Source organism: Entelurus aequoreus, linkage group LG10 (genome assembly GCF_033978785.1).
Source record: "Entelurus aequoreus isolate RoL-2023_Sb linkage group LG10, RoL_Eaeq_v1.1, whole genome shotgun sequence".
NCBI lineage: Eukaryota > Metazoa > Chordata > Actinopteri > Syngnathiformes > Syngnathidae > Entelurus > Entelurus aequoreus.
Genome location: NC_084740.1, coordinates 37861071 through 37876952, shown reverse-complemented (window position 1 = coordinate 37876952; position 15882 = coordinate 37861071). Strand labels below are relative to the sequence as shown.

At 39.2% G+C, this 15882-nt stretch overlaps 1 protein-coding gene across 2 annotated transcripts; it reads left to right on the top strand.

Annotated features, from left to right (window-relative positions):
- The first annotated feature begins 3394 nt into the window (after window positions 1–3394).
- LOC133658565 (uncharacterized) lies at window positions 3395–12271 on the top strand. Of its 2 annotated transcripts, XM_062060739.1 has the most exons (11): window positions 3395–3642; window positions 3728–4044; window positions 8444–8554; window positions 8675–8789; window positions 8967–9787; window positions 9956–10142; window positions 10258–10506; window positions 10672–10796; window positions 11165–11211; window positions 11296–11444; window positions 11572–12271. In XM_062060739.1, the coding sequence occupies exons 1-10, from the start codon at window positions 3477–3479 to the stop codon at window positions 11393–11395; spliced, it is 2238 nt and encodes a 745-aa protein (XP_061916723.1). In that variant the 5' UTR covers window positions 3395–3476; the 3' UTR covers window positions 11396–11444; window positions 11572–12271. The 2 variants fall into 2 exon arrangements, with proteins under 2 accessions (XP_061916723.1, XP_061916722.1); XM_062060738.1 differs by having other exon boundaries at window positions 3395–4044.
- Window positions 12272–15882: the final 3611 nt, after the last annotated feature.

Sequence of the window (15882 nt, the reverse complement as noted above, 5' to 3'; positions counted from 1 at the left end):
GTTGAAATAATTCATATCCTTTTATGTTTTTATTTTATTTTATTTATTTTTTACTTTTATTGATTAACTCTTTCATCAACTTTAGAAATATCCGATCATTTTTATTTTTTCATGCATTTTTAGTTTTATGCCCTTTTTGTTTTTAATGGCAAACACAAAATATGCAATATTTTCCCCATCATATATTTCAAAGCTTGGTGTTATTAGTCAACATTGCAATTTTTTCTCCTCACATTGCACCTGTTAACGTTTTTTTGTAATACCGTAGGTGAAGTTGTATTTTTTTTTGTAATACCAGGTAAAGTTGTATTTTTTTTGTCAGACTGTAGGTAAAGTTGTATTTTTTTTGTAATACTGTAAGTAAAGTTGTATTTTTTTGTAATACCGTAGGTAAAGTTGTATTTTTTTTGTAATACCATAGGTAAAATTGTATATTTTTGTAATACCGTAGGTAAAGTTGTATATTTGTTTGTAATACCGTAGGTAAAGTAAAAATTTTTTGTAATACCGTAGGTAAAGTTGTATTTTTTTTTTGTAATACCGTAGGTAAAGTTGTATTTTTTTGTTGTTGTAATACCGTAGGTAAAGTTGTATTTTATTTTGTAATACCGTAGGTAAAGTTGTATTTTTTTGGTTATACCGTAGGTAAAATTAAAAAAATTTGTAATACCGTAGGTAAAGTTGTATTTTTTTTTTTAAATACCATAGGTAAAGTTATATTTTATTTTGTAATACTGTAGGTGAAGTTGTATTTTTTTTTGTAATACCGTAGGTAAGGTTGTATTTTTTTTTTTGTAATACCTTAGAAAAGTTGTATATTTTTCGTAATACCATAGGTAAGTTATATATTTTTTGTAATACCGTAGGTAAAGTTGTATATATTTTTTGTAACACTGTAGGTAAGGTTGTAATTTTTTTTGTAATACCTTAGAAAAGTTGTATATTTTTGGTAATACCGTAGGTAAAGTTGTATATTTTTTGTAATACCGTCGGTAAAGTTGTATATATTTTTTTGTAACACCGTAGGTATCGTTGGAATTTTTTTTTTTGTAATACCGTAGGTCAAGTTGTATTTTTTTTGTAATACCGTAGGTAAAGTTGTATTTTTTTTTTGTAATACCGTAGGTAAAGTAGTATTTTTTTTTTTATACCGTAGGTAAAGTTGTATTTTTTGTTTGATACTGTAGGTCAAGTTGTATTTTTTTTGTAATATCGTAGGTAAAGTTAAAAAATGTTTTTGTAATACCTTTGGTGATGATGATTATGATGGATTAGATTTTATATCGCGCCTTTCTATTGTTATATACTCAAAGCGCTCTAAAGTTGTATATTTTTTTTTTTGTAATACCGTAGGTAAAGTTGTATTTTTTTTGGAATACTGTAGATCAAGTTGTATTTTTTGTTTAATACTGTAGGTAAAGTTGTATTTTTTTGTAATACCGTAGGTAAAGTTGTATTTTTTTGAAATACCGTAGGTCAAGTTGTATTTTTTGTTTAATACCGTAGGTCAAGTTGTATTTTTTGTTTAATACCGTAGGTCAAGTTGTATTTTTTTTGTAATATCGTAGGTAAAGTTTTTTTGTTGTTGTTATACTGTAGGTAAAGTTTTATTTTTTTGTAATACTGTAGGTCAAGTTGTATTTTTTGTTGTTGTAATACCGTAGGTAAAGTTTTATTTTTTTTGTAATACCGTAGGTAAATTTGTATTTTATTTTTTGTAATACCGTTGGTAAAGTTGTATTTTATTTTTTGTAATACCATTGGTAAAGTTGTATTTTATTTTTTGTAATACCGTAGGTAAAGTTGTATTTTTTGTTTACTACCGTAGGTCAAGTTGTATTTTTTTTGTAATACCGTAGGTAAAATACTTTTTTTTTTTTTTTGTAATACTGTAGGTAAAGTTAAATTTTTTTGTAATACCATAGGTCAAGGTGTCATTTTTTTGTAATACCGTAGGTCAAGTTGTATTTTGGCCCCATCCCTCACGTGAAGCGTGAGTGAAAATACACCACCCACCTGATAAGTCCGAAAGAGACTTGAGATGATACAGTATTATCTGCTCACATATGCTACCTGCTGGTTGCTTGCGTCAGTCACACGCAGGGTTCTCACAGGACTACCCACTGTAGAATTAATACTTTGGACAGCCCGGTTCTAGCGTGTGCATGGTGATGAAGACAGGACGTGTCTCATTGCTGCAAAAATCCATCCTTGGGAATCTGCACTTGGCGCTTTTGTCTGAACTACTAACAGCCAACATGAAATAATTAGCTCTTAACTCAATTGGAGACAATCACGTCCATTCCACCGACTCCCAGACCCCAGCTCACACACACCAACGTACAATGGAGCATATTTGAGCAACAGTCACATGACATGCTCAGTAAATCATGACTAACATGTTGTCAATGCACACTAAGACTGACAGTCTGAATGACTTCCCTTTGTGCACACGCACACGCACGCGCACACACACACACATACTGGTTATCATTTGGAATGGGGACCAAGTTTTTGATCATGACTTGTGGGGACTACCCTTTCTACAGGTTGTGGAGGCATAAAAAAAATGGTGTAAAATGTCCACTGCCCAGTTAGCTCATACACGTCTTTAAATCTCTGGATTGATGAAGTAATGTGCTGATCATTCTTACTGGGGACCCTGGGGGAAAAGAGTTAATATGGTTCATGAGGGCCAAATTTAAATAATTTTGCATGATTCACACAAATTTGTACGTGACTACTGAGGACCATAAAAAAAAAAAAAAAAGTTCAAATTAAATATATGATCCTCAGAATACAGCACTACAGGGGGCGGCATAGCTCGGTTGGTAAATTGGCCGTGCCAGCAACTTGAGTGTTGCAGGTTCGATTCGCGCTTCCGCCATCCTAGTCACTGCCGTTGTGTCCTAGGGCAAGACACTTTACCCACCTGCTCCCAGTGCCACCCACACTGGTTTAAATGTAACTTAGATATTGGGTTTCACTATGTAAAGCGCTTTGAGTCACTAGAGAAAAGCGCTATATAAATATAATTCACTTCACATTCACTTCACTACAGCTGTCCTTTTATAGGAAGTTTCACCACTTAAAGCAGGGGTGTCCAAACTTTTTCCACTGAGGGCCGCACACAGAAAAATTAAAGCCTGCGGGGGCCATTTTGATAGTTTTCATTTTCAAATCATAACAAAATATATGGATTTTGGGATTTTTTTTACCTTTAGGGCTCCCGGGGACCATAAAGGGTCTAAGTCATTAAAATGTTAAAAACAAGTCAAATTATTATTTTTTTATTTTTATTTAACGCTTACAGTAAAGGCCTACTGAAACCCACTACTACCGACCACGCAGTCTGATAGTTTACATATCAATGATGAAATCTTAACATTGCAACACATGCCAATACGGCCGGGTTAACTTATAAAGTGCAATTTTAAAATTCCCGCCACACTTCCGTTCGAAAAACTCATTTGCATATGACGTATGCGCGTGACGTCACAAGAGCTACGGAAGAGGTTGGACCCTATCGGACCCGACATAAAAACCTGTGTTTTCGACAAAATTCCACAGTATTCTGGACATCTGTTGGTGAATCTTTTGCAATTTGTTCAATTTACAATGGAGACTACAAAAAAGAAAGCTGTAAGTGGAAAGCGGTGTGTTGCTGCGGGATGTAGCAACACAAAGACAAACACAACTGGTGTTGCATTGTTTTTATTCCCAAAAGATGGCGGCCAAGCTTTACTATGGAACAAAGAAGTCAAGCGAACACGGTTGGATTGGACCACACACACAAAGTACAGTGTATTATGCAGCGAACATTTCGAACAATCATGTTTCGAAGAGGGTCCCTTGCAAAGGGCAGCGATGGGCATCGCCACCACCCGTCGACTCGTGCTGAAGAAAGGTGCGAAGCCAACTATTTTCAACAGACCACGGCCATGCTTAAATGCAAGTTCGACAAGTTCAGAGCACCCCACACCCTCCACAAGTGGACAGACTGTGCACATGAGGTCTGCATTTGCCAAAAGGGAAAGGAAGAGGGTAAGAAGGCGTGCTCCACAACCCCCCAGCCATACTTCACCTTTCTCACGCCAACCCCTTACACGCCCTCAACGTCCACCTTCAGTAGTTCGTCCCAGCTCTGACGCTGCTCACTCCCCCTCCCCCTTACGGCAAACCCCGCCTCGCCCTGACAGCAGTCCTGAATATTTCTGATACAGAAAAGGGTTCAGCAGTAGACCACATTATCAGCTGGGCCCAAGGTTGCCTACATCAAATCATGGCACCTTCTACATCCCTGTTGTGACTACCAAGAGAGTAAACATTGGGAAACTTAGCCACCCTGCTAACCTAAACAATCTCATTCCTATTATCTCCAAATCAAAGCCAACATCGAAGCCTGTCAATAACACCATCAGGATGGGTCTGCTCAATGTCAGGTCTCTGAATAGCAAATCATTTTTAGTCAATGATTTTATTAGCACTTCTAAACTTGACTTTATGTTTTTAACTGAAACATGGCTGGAACAAAATAACAGTGCAAGCATTCTGATCGAGACAGCACCCCCCAACTATAACTTCATTGATATATGTAGATCGGGGAAAAGAGGTGGAGGGGTTGCTGCTATATTTAAAAACATGTTTCAGGGGAAACAGATGTCACTCGGTGAGTTTACATCATTTGAATACCTGTGTGCTGTGTTGAAATGCTCTCCCAAAATTCTCTTGTTAATTATCTACAGGCCACCTAAATATTCTGCAAATTTTTTTGATGATTTTACTGAACTATTGTCTAGCATCTCCACTGACTTTGACTGCCTGGTTATAACTGGTGATTTTAATTTTCATATTGACGATTTAAATGACAAGGGCGCAAAAGAACTTTTTACTATTTTAGACACATTTGAACTGTCTCAACATGTGAAAGAGGCTACACATTATAAGGGACACACCCTGGACCTGATTATCACAAAAGGTCTCAATGTTTCTGATGTTCTTGTGATTGATCCTTCATTGTCTGATCATTTCTGTGTTTTCTTTAATATTTCTGTAATCCCGGACACACAAACAGAATCAAAGAATGTCAAAAAGCGGTACATAAATGAACATGCTAATGTCCTCTTTAAAAACGCCATCTCCTCACTACCACCTCTAAACCCATGTCATGCTGATGATCTTGTAAGCAACTTTAATTCCAAAATTGTGAATATCATAGATATCATTGCACCTGTTAAAGTTAAAACGATTTCTGGCAAGCAAAAGGCACCCTGGAGAAAATCTGCTGCTGTAACAGCCCAGAGAAGAGAGTGCAGGAAGGCTGAACGAATCTGGCGGAATACAAAACTTCATATTCACCATGACATCTATAAAGAGAGCCTCCAGGCCTACAATTTAGTCTTAAAAAGTGCTAGAGAAACATTCTTCTCCAATATCATAAACAGCAACACAAATAAGGCCAAAACCCTATTCACAATCGTTGACAGACTGACTAAACCCCCAACACAAATACCAGCCGAACTCCATTCCACGCAGAAATGCAATGACTTTGCATTCTTTTATACTGATAAAATTGAAGGCATCAGACGCACCATCAATATCTCAAGTAAAAAAGTTGGATCACCACCCCATTTAGGCAAAAGTAACACAGCAATGATGGCAAGCTTTAATGCCATAGACTCTAAAACTCTAGTGGAAACGGTGACAGCTCTAAAGTCATCCACCTGCTGCCTTGATGTTTTACCTACCAACTTCTTTAAGAATGTTTTTGACTGCCTATCAACAGACATCTTGCAAATAGTTAATAATTCTATTAAATCGGGCAATTTCCCGAAGGCTTTCAAAACTGCAGTCATTAAACCTCTTCTAAAAAAGCAGAGCCTAGATGCCTCTGTTATCAACAACTACAGACCAATTTCAAATCTACCATTCATAAGTAAAATAATTGAGAAAGTTGTCCTCCAACAACTAAATCACTTCTTGGCTTCTACTGGCTGCCACAACAACTTCCAGTCAGGATTTCGACCTCTTCATAGCACAGAGACGGCCCTTCTTAAAGTTATAAATGACATCCGTCTAAACACAGACTCTGGCAAAACTTCAGTATTAATGCTTTTGGACCTCAGTGCTGCATTTGACACTGTCGACCACTCAATACTTTTGGACAGGTTGGAAAACTGGGTGGGGATCTCAGGCACAGTTTTAAGCTGGTTCAAGTCATATCTACAAGATAGGAACTATTTTGTTTCCATTGGTGACTTTGTATCAGAACCAACCAACGTAACGTGTGGAGTCCCCCAAGGTTCAATCTTGGGGCCGACTTTATTTAACATCTATATGCTCCCACTAGGACAAATCATGCAAAATAATAACATTGACCATCATTGCTATGCCGATGACACCCAAATCTATGTAGCGCTATCACCAAATGACTATCGCCCCATAGATCTTCTGTGCCAGTGCATTGAGCAAGTCAAACACTGGATGTGCCAAAATTTCCTACAACTAAATGAAGATAAAACTGAGATAATTGTTTTTGGTGCTAAAAAAGAAAGGTTTAAAGTTATCCAACACCTTCAATCACTGTCCCTGAAAACCTCAAATAAAGCCAGAAATCTTGGGGTTATTTTAGATTCTGATTTACATTTCGACAGTCACATCAAATCAGTAACAAAATCGGCCTACTATCACCTCAAAAATGTAAAAAGACTTAGAGGGCTCATGTCAGCTCAAGACTTAGAAAAACTTGTACATGCCTTTATTACCAGTAGGCTAGACTATTGTAATGGTCTCCTTGCAGGTCTTCCCAAAAAAACTGTCAGGCAGCTACAGCTTGTTCAGAACGCTGCTGCTAGAGTTCTAACAAAGACCAAAAAATGTGAGCACATTACACCAATTCTTAAATCCTTACATTGGCTCCCTGTACATCAGAGAATAGATTTCAAAATCCTCCTGCTCACATATAAATCACTACATGGTCTAGGGCCCAAGTATATCACTGATATGCTCCCACTATATACGCCCTCTAGATCACTAAGATCTTCTGAGACCAATCTGTTAGCGGTTCCAAGAGTAAACTCAAATCAAGGGAGATCATCATTCAGTCACTATGCAACACATAGCTGGAATAAACTTCCTGAAGATGTCCGACTCTCCCCAACTCTCACTACTTTTAAAACTAGACTGAAGACTTTTATGTTCACCTTAGCTTTCAGCTAAATCTTTTAATCTTTTAACTTTTAACGTCTGCACTGTTCTTATTTTTATTGTCTGCATTTTAATTTTGCTTTTATTTTCTTTCATTTCACTTTGTTGTCTGTGAAGCACTTTGAGTCTGCCTTGTGTATGAAAAGCGCTATACAAATAAAGTTGCCTTGCCTTGCCTTGCCTAAGAATCTTGATTTCCAGTTTCCATAGTCAGACTACACTGTTCCAATATCCATTTCTTTGTTCTCAATTGTTGACTGATGATAACAACCAAACCTAACCCCTCCACACCCCGGATTGTAAATAATGTAAATAATGCAATGTAATTATCTTGTGTGATGACTGTATTATGATGATAGTATATATCTGATAGTATATATCTGTATCATGAATCAATTTAAGTGGACCCCGACTTAAACAAGTTGAAAAACGTATTGGGGTGTTACCATTTAGTGGTCAATTGTACAGAATATATACTTCACTGTGCAACCTAATAATAAAAGTCTCAATCAATCAATCAATCAAAACTCACACACACAGTCATATACTACTCCAGTGGTTCTCAACCTTTTTTCAGTGATGTACCCCCTGTGAACATTTTTTTAACTCAAGTATCCCCTAATCAGAGCAAAGCATTTTTGTTTGAAAAAAAGAGAAACAAAAGTAAAACACAGCACTATGTCATCAGTTTCTGATTTATTAAATTGTATAACAGTGCAAAATATTGCTCATTTGTAGTGGTCTTTCTTGAACTATTTGGAAAAAAAGATTTAAAAATAACAAAAAACTTGTTGAAAATAAACAAGTGATTCAATTATAAATAAAGATTTCTACACATAGAAGTAATCATCAACTTAAAGTGCCCTCTTTGGGGATTGTAATAGAGATCCATCTGGATTCATGAACTTAATTCTAAACATTTATTTTGTTGAAGTATTATTCAATAAATATATTTATAAAGGATTTTTGAATTGTTGATATTTTTACAATATTTTAAAAAATTCTCACGTACTCCTTGGCATACCTTCAAGTACCCCCAGGGGTACGCGTACCCCCATTTGAGAACCACTGGTCTACTCCATGAACAATGAAATAAATTAACAATAAAATAGTCTACATATAATTATTGCTTCAAGTTCTAGTCAAGTTCTTCTGCAGTATAAAGTATCGTACATTTACTGACATTACTGTCAATAGATTACAATAGACAATAATATAAAGTATTGTACATTTACAGACAATAGATCAGATCATGGCCAGTACGACTACGGCATCAGTGGCGGATGCGGTGGATGAACCAATGGCAATGGCACTAGATTTGCCTGATGAGGAGGGCGATCAAGATCAGGTTCGATTTGTTTTCCTAATCAATGTTCAAATGGATTACAGTTCAAGCCCAATACAAAAGTATTCATAATTTATGTAAATGAGGTATCCATATTACATGTAGCTGTTTCTCCATTTCCAGGGAAATACAAGAGAACAAGGATGCCAGACGGACTGGGTACCGATTGGGAGAGCACCAACAGCAATGACCAGTAGCAAGAGCACCCAAACAGGGAAAATACATCATAGATCAAAGGGTATGTCTATTTCGGTGATGAACATGATTCTGCACATCACAGTACACATTGCACAGCTGCCTGTGCAGAGTAGAGTAGACAGATAAATTAGGTGATTCAAAGACAATAATTAGTATGTGATTCTAGTTTAATTTTAACAGATTATATAAAACAACTTGTGTTTGATTTTATTGCTAGGACACCAGGTGACCCCAGAGATCCTCGAGAGGGTTAGAGCTCGGCTGGCCAGGGTTAGTGAAGTCCCATCGCCAAGTGTAGCAGCTCCATTTGACAGCCCCGAGATGCAGACTAACATAGCAACTCCAGGTGCTCCTGCATTGTTTGATGTAGGACCAGCATCAAGTCCCACTGCGCCTTTTGTTAGTGGTTCTTCCGATGACAGCTATGTGCCGAGTGAGTCATCGACATCGGATCCGTGTCAATCTGACGGGTCGCCAGATCGCCCACGTACTCACCAGATGCGTGAAGAGGGCTGCCACAAGGAACCGAACTACATCATCTTTGAGTCGTGCCTCCAGAGTCTCGTCAAGTGGTGTCACTGTCCAGTCTGTGGCAGCCAGGACATAAGCCCTTCTTGGGATTCAAACGGTACACAGCTGACCATGACTCTTCAATGTGCATCATGTGACCAGAGGAGTAGTTGGAGCAGCCAGCCAAACATTGGCCCTTATGCTGCGGGCAACATCCTGCTATCTGCTGGCATCCTCTTCGCTGGCGCATCTTCTGGCAAGGTGTTGCAAGTGCTGAACAGCATCGGAGTGGTCACGTATGTGAAGAGGACATTTTTCAACCACCAGGAGCTCATCCTGCAGCCAGCCATCAAAAAGGTGTGGGAGGAACAGCAACGGACGCACCTCACCATGCTGCAGGTGGAAGGCCGACCCCTCGTCCTTGGTGGTGATGGGCGAGCAGACAGTCCGGGACACAGTGCCAAGTTTGGTACCTACACCACAATGGAGCTTGTGGCCAATGTGGTTCTCGACCTTCAGGTTGTACAGGTACGACCATATAATCTCACTAAAACACTAGTAACATAATAAGCAGAGAAGGGATTTTCCAGAATTATCCTAGTAAATTTGTCTAATAACATTAACCATTTCAATGTATACTAAGCCCCTTTTTCATTTTTTTCTTTGCTCATTCCTTTTCTGTTATATATATTTCAGAGCAACGAATGTCTTGGCAGCTACCATATGGAGATGGAAGGACTGAAGAGGATGGTGGAGCTGTTGATCAGCTGGGACCTGGATGTCGGGGTGCTGGTGACAGACCGACACAGACAGATCGCTAAATGGATTCGCGAAAACATGCCCAATACACGGCACTGCTATGACATCTGGCATGTTGCAAAATGTTAGTTGGATTATTTGTATGCATGACAAGTTGTGAAGTAGTGTGTACATATTAGTGATCAGATGAATGCCATATTGTATTTAATCCACAAATTTCTGCTTTTTTCTGTTTGTAGCCATCGGAAAGAAACTGAAGGCCATCTACAAGCATAAGGACTGTGAAGACCTGAAGCCCTGGGTGCAAAGTATAATCAACCACCTCTACTGGGCAGCAGTGTCTACACCGCCTGGAGAGGGGGAACTTCTGGTTGCCAAGTGGAAGTCTGTGGAGCGACACATTCAGAACATCCACAAGGACCATGGCGACCTCTTCCCAATTTGTACTCATGGACAACTGCCACGGCAAAAGAAATGGCTCAAACAAAGTGAGTAGGCAAATAAGTTGCCCGAAAGCAGTGAGGGACTAGCAGTATTTTCCTGCACATCTTTTGAAAGTCAAAAAATTCAGATAAACTTGTAAGTAAATAACCAGTTTAAGTTGACTGGAACATTTTTGTTGAAACATTGTTCTATTTTAAATTTATGTTTAGGTTCACGCTCAGCAGTGAAACGGGATGAGGTGGTCAACAACAAGTCCCTGGTGAAAGATATCGCCATGCTGTCGGGTGAACACCAGACTTCCAAGGTGGAGGCGTTCCATAGCCTTATCATACAGGTGAGAATTAGGCTGATCGCCTGTAGGTGGCGTCGGTGGTTACCACCTGCCACTAGGACTTTGGTGGCCAGGGAGCAAAATACTAGAGCATACTAAATATAGCCTTGATACAGTCAGTGTAAGCAAGAGAATGTTAGAGGTCCAACATAGTGGCTAGGCATCTTGGTGAGAAAGATTGCAAACAATTCTGGCGTGGTGTTAAAATTAAAAACAAAACAGCTTCATTATTGCAGGAGATCAAGCTTTAATAGCTGACTATAAACAGTTTAATACACAAACATTTGTATTCAAATTTACAAACTATTTATAAATTTACACACACATTGTATGGACGCATGACTGAATAAAGTGTCTTTTATCTTATACAGTTTGCACCGAAAATGTATGTCTTCTCATACATCGGAATGCTGTGCAGGTATGTTTCCACACTAATCTAAGTGTCACTAGTGTGTGCCATACTTTAGTACTAATTATTACATTATTCTGTTACCACACCTAGGAACCTGCTTGCTGGGCTGCACTGGAATGAAAACTCGAGCCGCCCTATAGCCACTACACAAGCGGGTGCTGAGCGCTATGCAGTACGCTACCCGAAGTAAAAAGCAGGGGGCCATGTGGTCAAGAAAATCGCGACAGAGCCAACATACCGTAAGTGTAGAGGACACAAAACATGTAAACACTTGACACTTTGTATCATGATAATAATACTGTCAAGTTTCACTCTCCATGAGTATATTATGTTGTGAGCAGGAACATGTACAATTGTATTTTGCAGGCTACGTAGATGACTTGATCAGGGAGGTTGTTGCTGGCTGCAGACAGACCCCTGACCAGAGAACACCAGTCAGCGTCACTGTGGATGTGCCTCCCTTCCTCTGCGATGAACTGGAGAAGCCAGACAAGGAGGAAGCCATCGCCAAGCACAGGAGTCGCTTCGGTAAGTGTTAACTGCCCTCCCAGTAACAGTTAGAGATGCTACCTCAGTAGAAGCATTTAAGTCCCATCTTAAAACTCATTTGTATACTCTAGCCTTTAAATAGACCCCCATTTTTAGACCAGTTGATCTGCCATTTCTTTTCTTTTCTCCTCTGCCCCCCACCCCACACCCTCTCCCCCTTGTGGAGGGGTTATTCCGGTGACCATGGATGAAGTGCTGGCTGTCCAGAGTTGGGACCCGGGTTGGACCGCTCGCCTGTGCATCGGTTGGGGACAGCTCTGCGCTGCTGACCCGTCTCCGCTCGGGATGGCCTCCTGCTGGCCCCACTATGGACTGGACTCTTACTATTATGTTAGATCCACTAAGGACTGGACTTTCACAATATTATGTCAGACCCACTCGACATACATTGCTTTCGGTCTCCCCTAGAGGGGGTGGGGGGGTTACCCACATATGCGGTCCTCTCCAAGGTTTCTCATAGTCATTCACCGACGTCCCACTGGGGTGAGTTTTTCCTTGCCCATATGTGGGCTCTGTACCGAGGATGTTGTTGTGGCTTGTGCAGCCCTTTGAGACACTTGTGATTTAGGGCTATATAAATAAACATTGATTGATTGATTGATTGATTGATTGATTGATTTCTTTTATTGATTAAGTACAGTGGCCATGTGGATTGTGTTGCAGTCACTGCACGTCTTGGAACCCCGTGTAGTCCATCGATGGGAATGTTGTCCTAATCTTATGTACTACACAAGCTGGTAGTACCACCCTTATCTCCTTTCCCAGATATCCCTAGCAGAAGCGGACAAACTGTCGATAGGCTGTGTGTCGTCTCCGCCTGCAAGTACAAAATAGTTGTTAGCAAATGATGGCAGCTGTTATTATCCGGACATGGATACACAGTGACTCACTGTTCTCTGAGATGCAAAAGACATTGTCATGCATTCTATTAATTTGTCATTTACTGTTGCAGTAAATTGTAAATATTGTTGACATCTACGGTTTTATGTATGTAATACTTCTATGATATATAATTTCATGTACATTGTAGCACAGTACATTTCACAGAATAAGAATAAGATAAGAAAGTGCTCATTCTGACTTATCTTCCAAAGGTTGATTGAATATAGAATTATTTAAACTTATTAGTGCCTCACTCATTTTGCTGTTGCTGCAGCACGCCATATTGCTGTTGGTAGGCGTAATACGCTGTCTGCAGCACCCATTCATCCAGACACACAGATGGAAAGCCAGGGTGGTCTATGATGCACGTCTCTACCCTCTTCTCCTCCATCGTTCTGGCCACTGCATCTAGCTCACGACAGCAGACACACTCAGCCACTGTCTCCATGTTCACACAGTTGTGACATGTACACCTGGAAATAGAAATATTCATAATATTTGTAAATCAATTCTTATTATGGACACCTGCAATCTGCAAACATGTGGAATAATTAATATTATCATTGTCTTGTTGTGGCTCTTATTAATCTACATGCATATTTTTAGTATTGCCGGTATATGGAGCTGTGGCCCATAGAAATAATGGGTAATTAATTAGGTTTGACATTGTGTCAATGATAGATACTTAGTCTATAGATAGGCCTGGGGTGTAATTTGTAACACTAACAGTAACAGTGCAAGACTAGGCCACAAGCTAAAACTAGTCTATAAATAAATAACATTTTACCATTCTGTATTCTGAAGGCGATCTATGTCGTGTGCTCCTCCAGCATCAATAGCAGCAGCGTCCTCCTGACAGTCTTAGTCAGCTTCAGGTTCAAAGCGGTATGGCTCTATCCCTCTCACAGCTTCTGAATCGCTTCCAATCCCCACTAGTTCTTCACTTGCACTTTCCTCATCCAAAAATCTTTCTTCCTCGCTCAAATTAATGGGGAAATCGTCGCTATCTCGGTCGGAATCGCTCTCACTTCTGGCGGCCATCATTGAAAACAATAGGAAAGACTCAGCAGCCTCAGCTCTTGTGACGTCACGCTACTTCCGGTAGGGGCAAGGCTTTTTTTTTATCAGAGACCAAAAGTTGCGAACTTTATCGACTTTGTTCTATACTAAATCCTTTCAGCAAAAATATGGCGATATCGCAAAATGATCAAGTATGACACATAGAATGGATCTGCTATTCCCGTTTAAATAAATAAAAAATTCATTTCAGTAGGCCTCTACAGTATATCAACTTCAGGTTGATATAAAATTTAAAAAACCAAAAAGGTTTTATGCCTTTTCTGTCAAGACAACTTTGTTTTTTATAATAAAACTGAAATATGCAGTATTTCCCCCACTGCCCAAAACATTCAGAAAGCAATGTTTGATGTGAAGTAATTAGAGCCTTAAAAACATCAATAATGCAAGACACCATTGATATTAATTCATTGTTATTTTTGAGTATTCACAGTGAAAAGATAAATAAAATCCCATTAAATATATTTAGGATAAAAAGGTGCCCCAGTCAAAGTGATACATTTGTATTAGTTTTTTTTTACTTTCAACACTTAAAGGCCTACTGAAATGAATTTTTTTAATTTAAACGGGAATAGCAGATCCATTCTATGTGTCATACTTGATCATTTTGCGATATTGCCATATTTTTGCTGAAAGGATTTAGTAGAGAAAATCGACGATAAAGTTCGCAACTTTTGCTCGCTGATAAAAAAAAGCCTTGCCTGTACCGGAAGTAGCGTGACGTCACAGGAGATAGTATTCCTCACAATTCCCCATTGTTTACAATGGAGCGAGAGATTCGGAGCGACAAAGCGACGATTACCCCATTAATTTGAGCAAGGATGAAAGATTCGTAGATGAGGAACGTTACAGTGAAGGACTAGAGAGGCAGTGATGGATGTATCTTTTTTCGCTCTGACCATAACTTAGGTACAAGCTGGCTCATTGGATTCCACACTCTCTCCTTTTTCTATTGTGGATCATGGATTTGTATTTTAAACCACCTCGGATACTATATCCTCTTGAAAATGAGAGTCGAGCACGCGAAATGGACATTCACAGTGACTTTTATCTCCACGACAATACATCGGTGACACACTTAGCTACTGAGCTAACGTGATAGCATCATTCTCAAATGAAGATAGAAACAAAAGAAATGAACCCCTGACTGGAAGGATAGACAGAAGATCAACAATACTATTAAACCATGTACATGTAACTACACGGTTAAAAATTCTCAGCCTGGTAAGGCTTAACAATGCTGTTGCTAACGACGCTAAGGCTAATTTAGCAACTTAGCAACCGGACCTCACAGAACTATGATAAAAACATTAGCGCTCCACCTACGCCAGCCAGCCCTCATCTTCCCATCAACAGCCGTGCTCACCTGCGTTCCAGCGATCGACGGCGTGACGAAGGACTTCATCCATGGGTTTGGCGGCAAGCATCGGCTAGGCGTAGTAAGTAGTCCTTGTTGTGTTGCTGTAAGTATTGTACTTAGCCGCTAATACACCGATCGATCCCACCTACAACCTTCTTCTTTGCAGCCTCCATTGTTCATTAAACAAATTGCAAAAGATTCACCAACACAGATGTCCAGAATACTGTGGAATTTTGTCGAAGAAAACAAGAGGTTTTTGTATCGGGGCCGATGGGGTACAACCACTTCCGTGGATTTTGTGACGTCACGCGCATAAATCATATCCAAAGGAGTTTTTCAACCGGAAGTGTGGCGGGAAATTTAAAATTGCACTTTATAAGTTAACCCGGCCGTATTGGCATGTGTTGCAATGTTAAGATTTCATCATTGATATATAAACTATCAGACTGCGTGGTCGGTAGTAGTGGCTTTCAGTAGGCCTTTAAGTTACGAGATCAACTTCAGATATATCTGTCAATTTTACGTTTGAACTATTATTCTGTTTGTTTTATGCTCTTTTGTCAAAGAAAACGTTGATGTTTTTGTATGGCAACCACACAATATATGCAATATTTTCCACATAAAACATTTTAAAGTGAAATATTTGAAATAATTGGAGCCTTGAATAGGTCAATAATTCATTATAACATTGATTTTTTTTTTTTCAAGCAATGGCAAAAAAATAAAGATAAAGATAGACAAAAGAAAAAAGCAGCCTGCATGGCAACTTTGTGTCAACATTGCAACTTTTTCTAGTTAGATTTCACCTC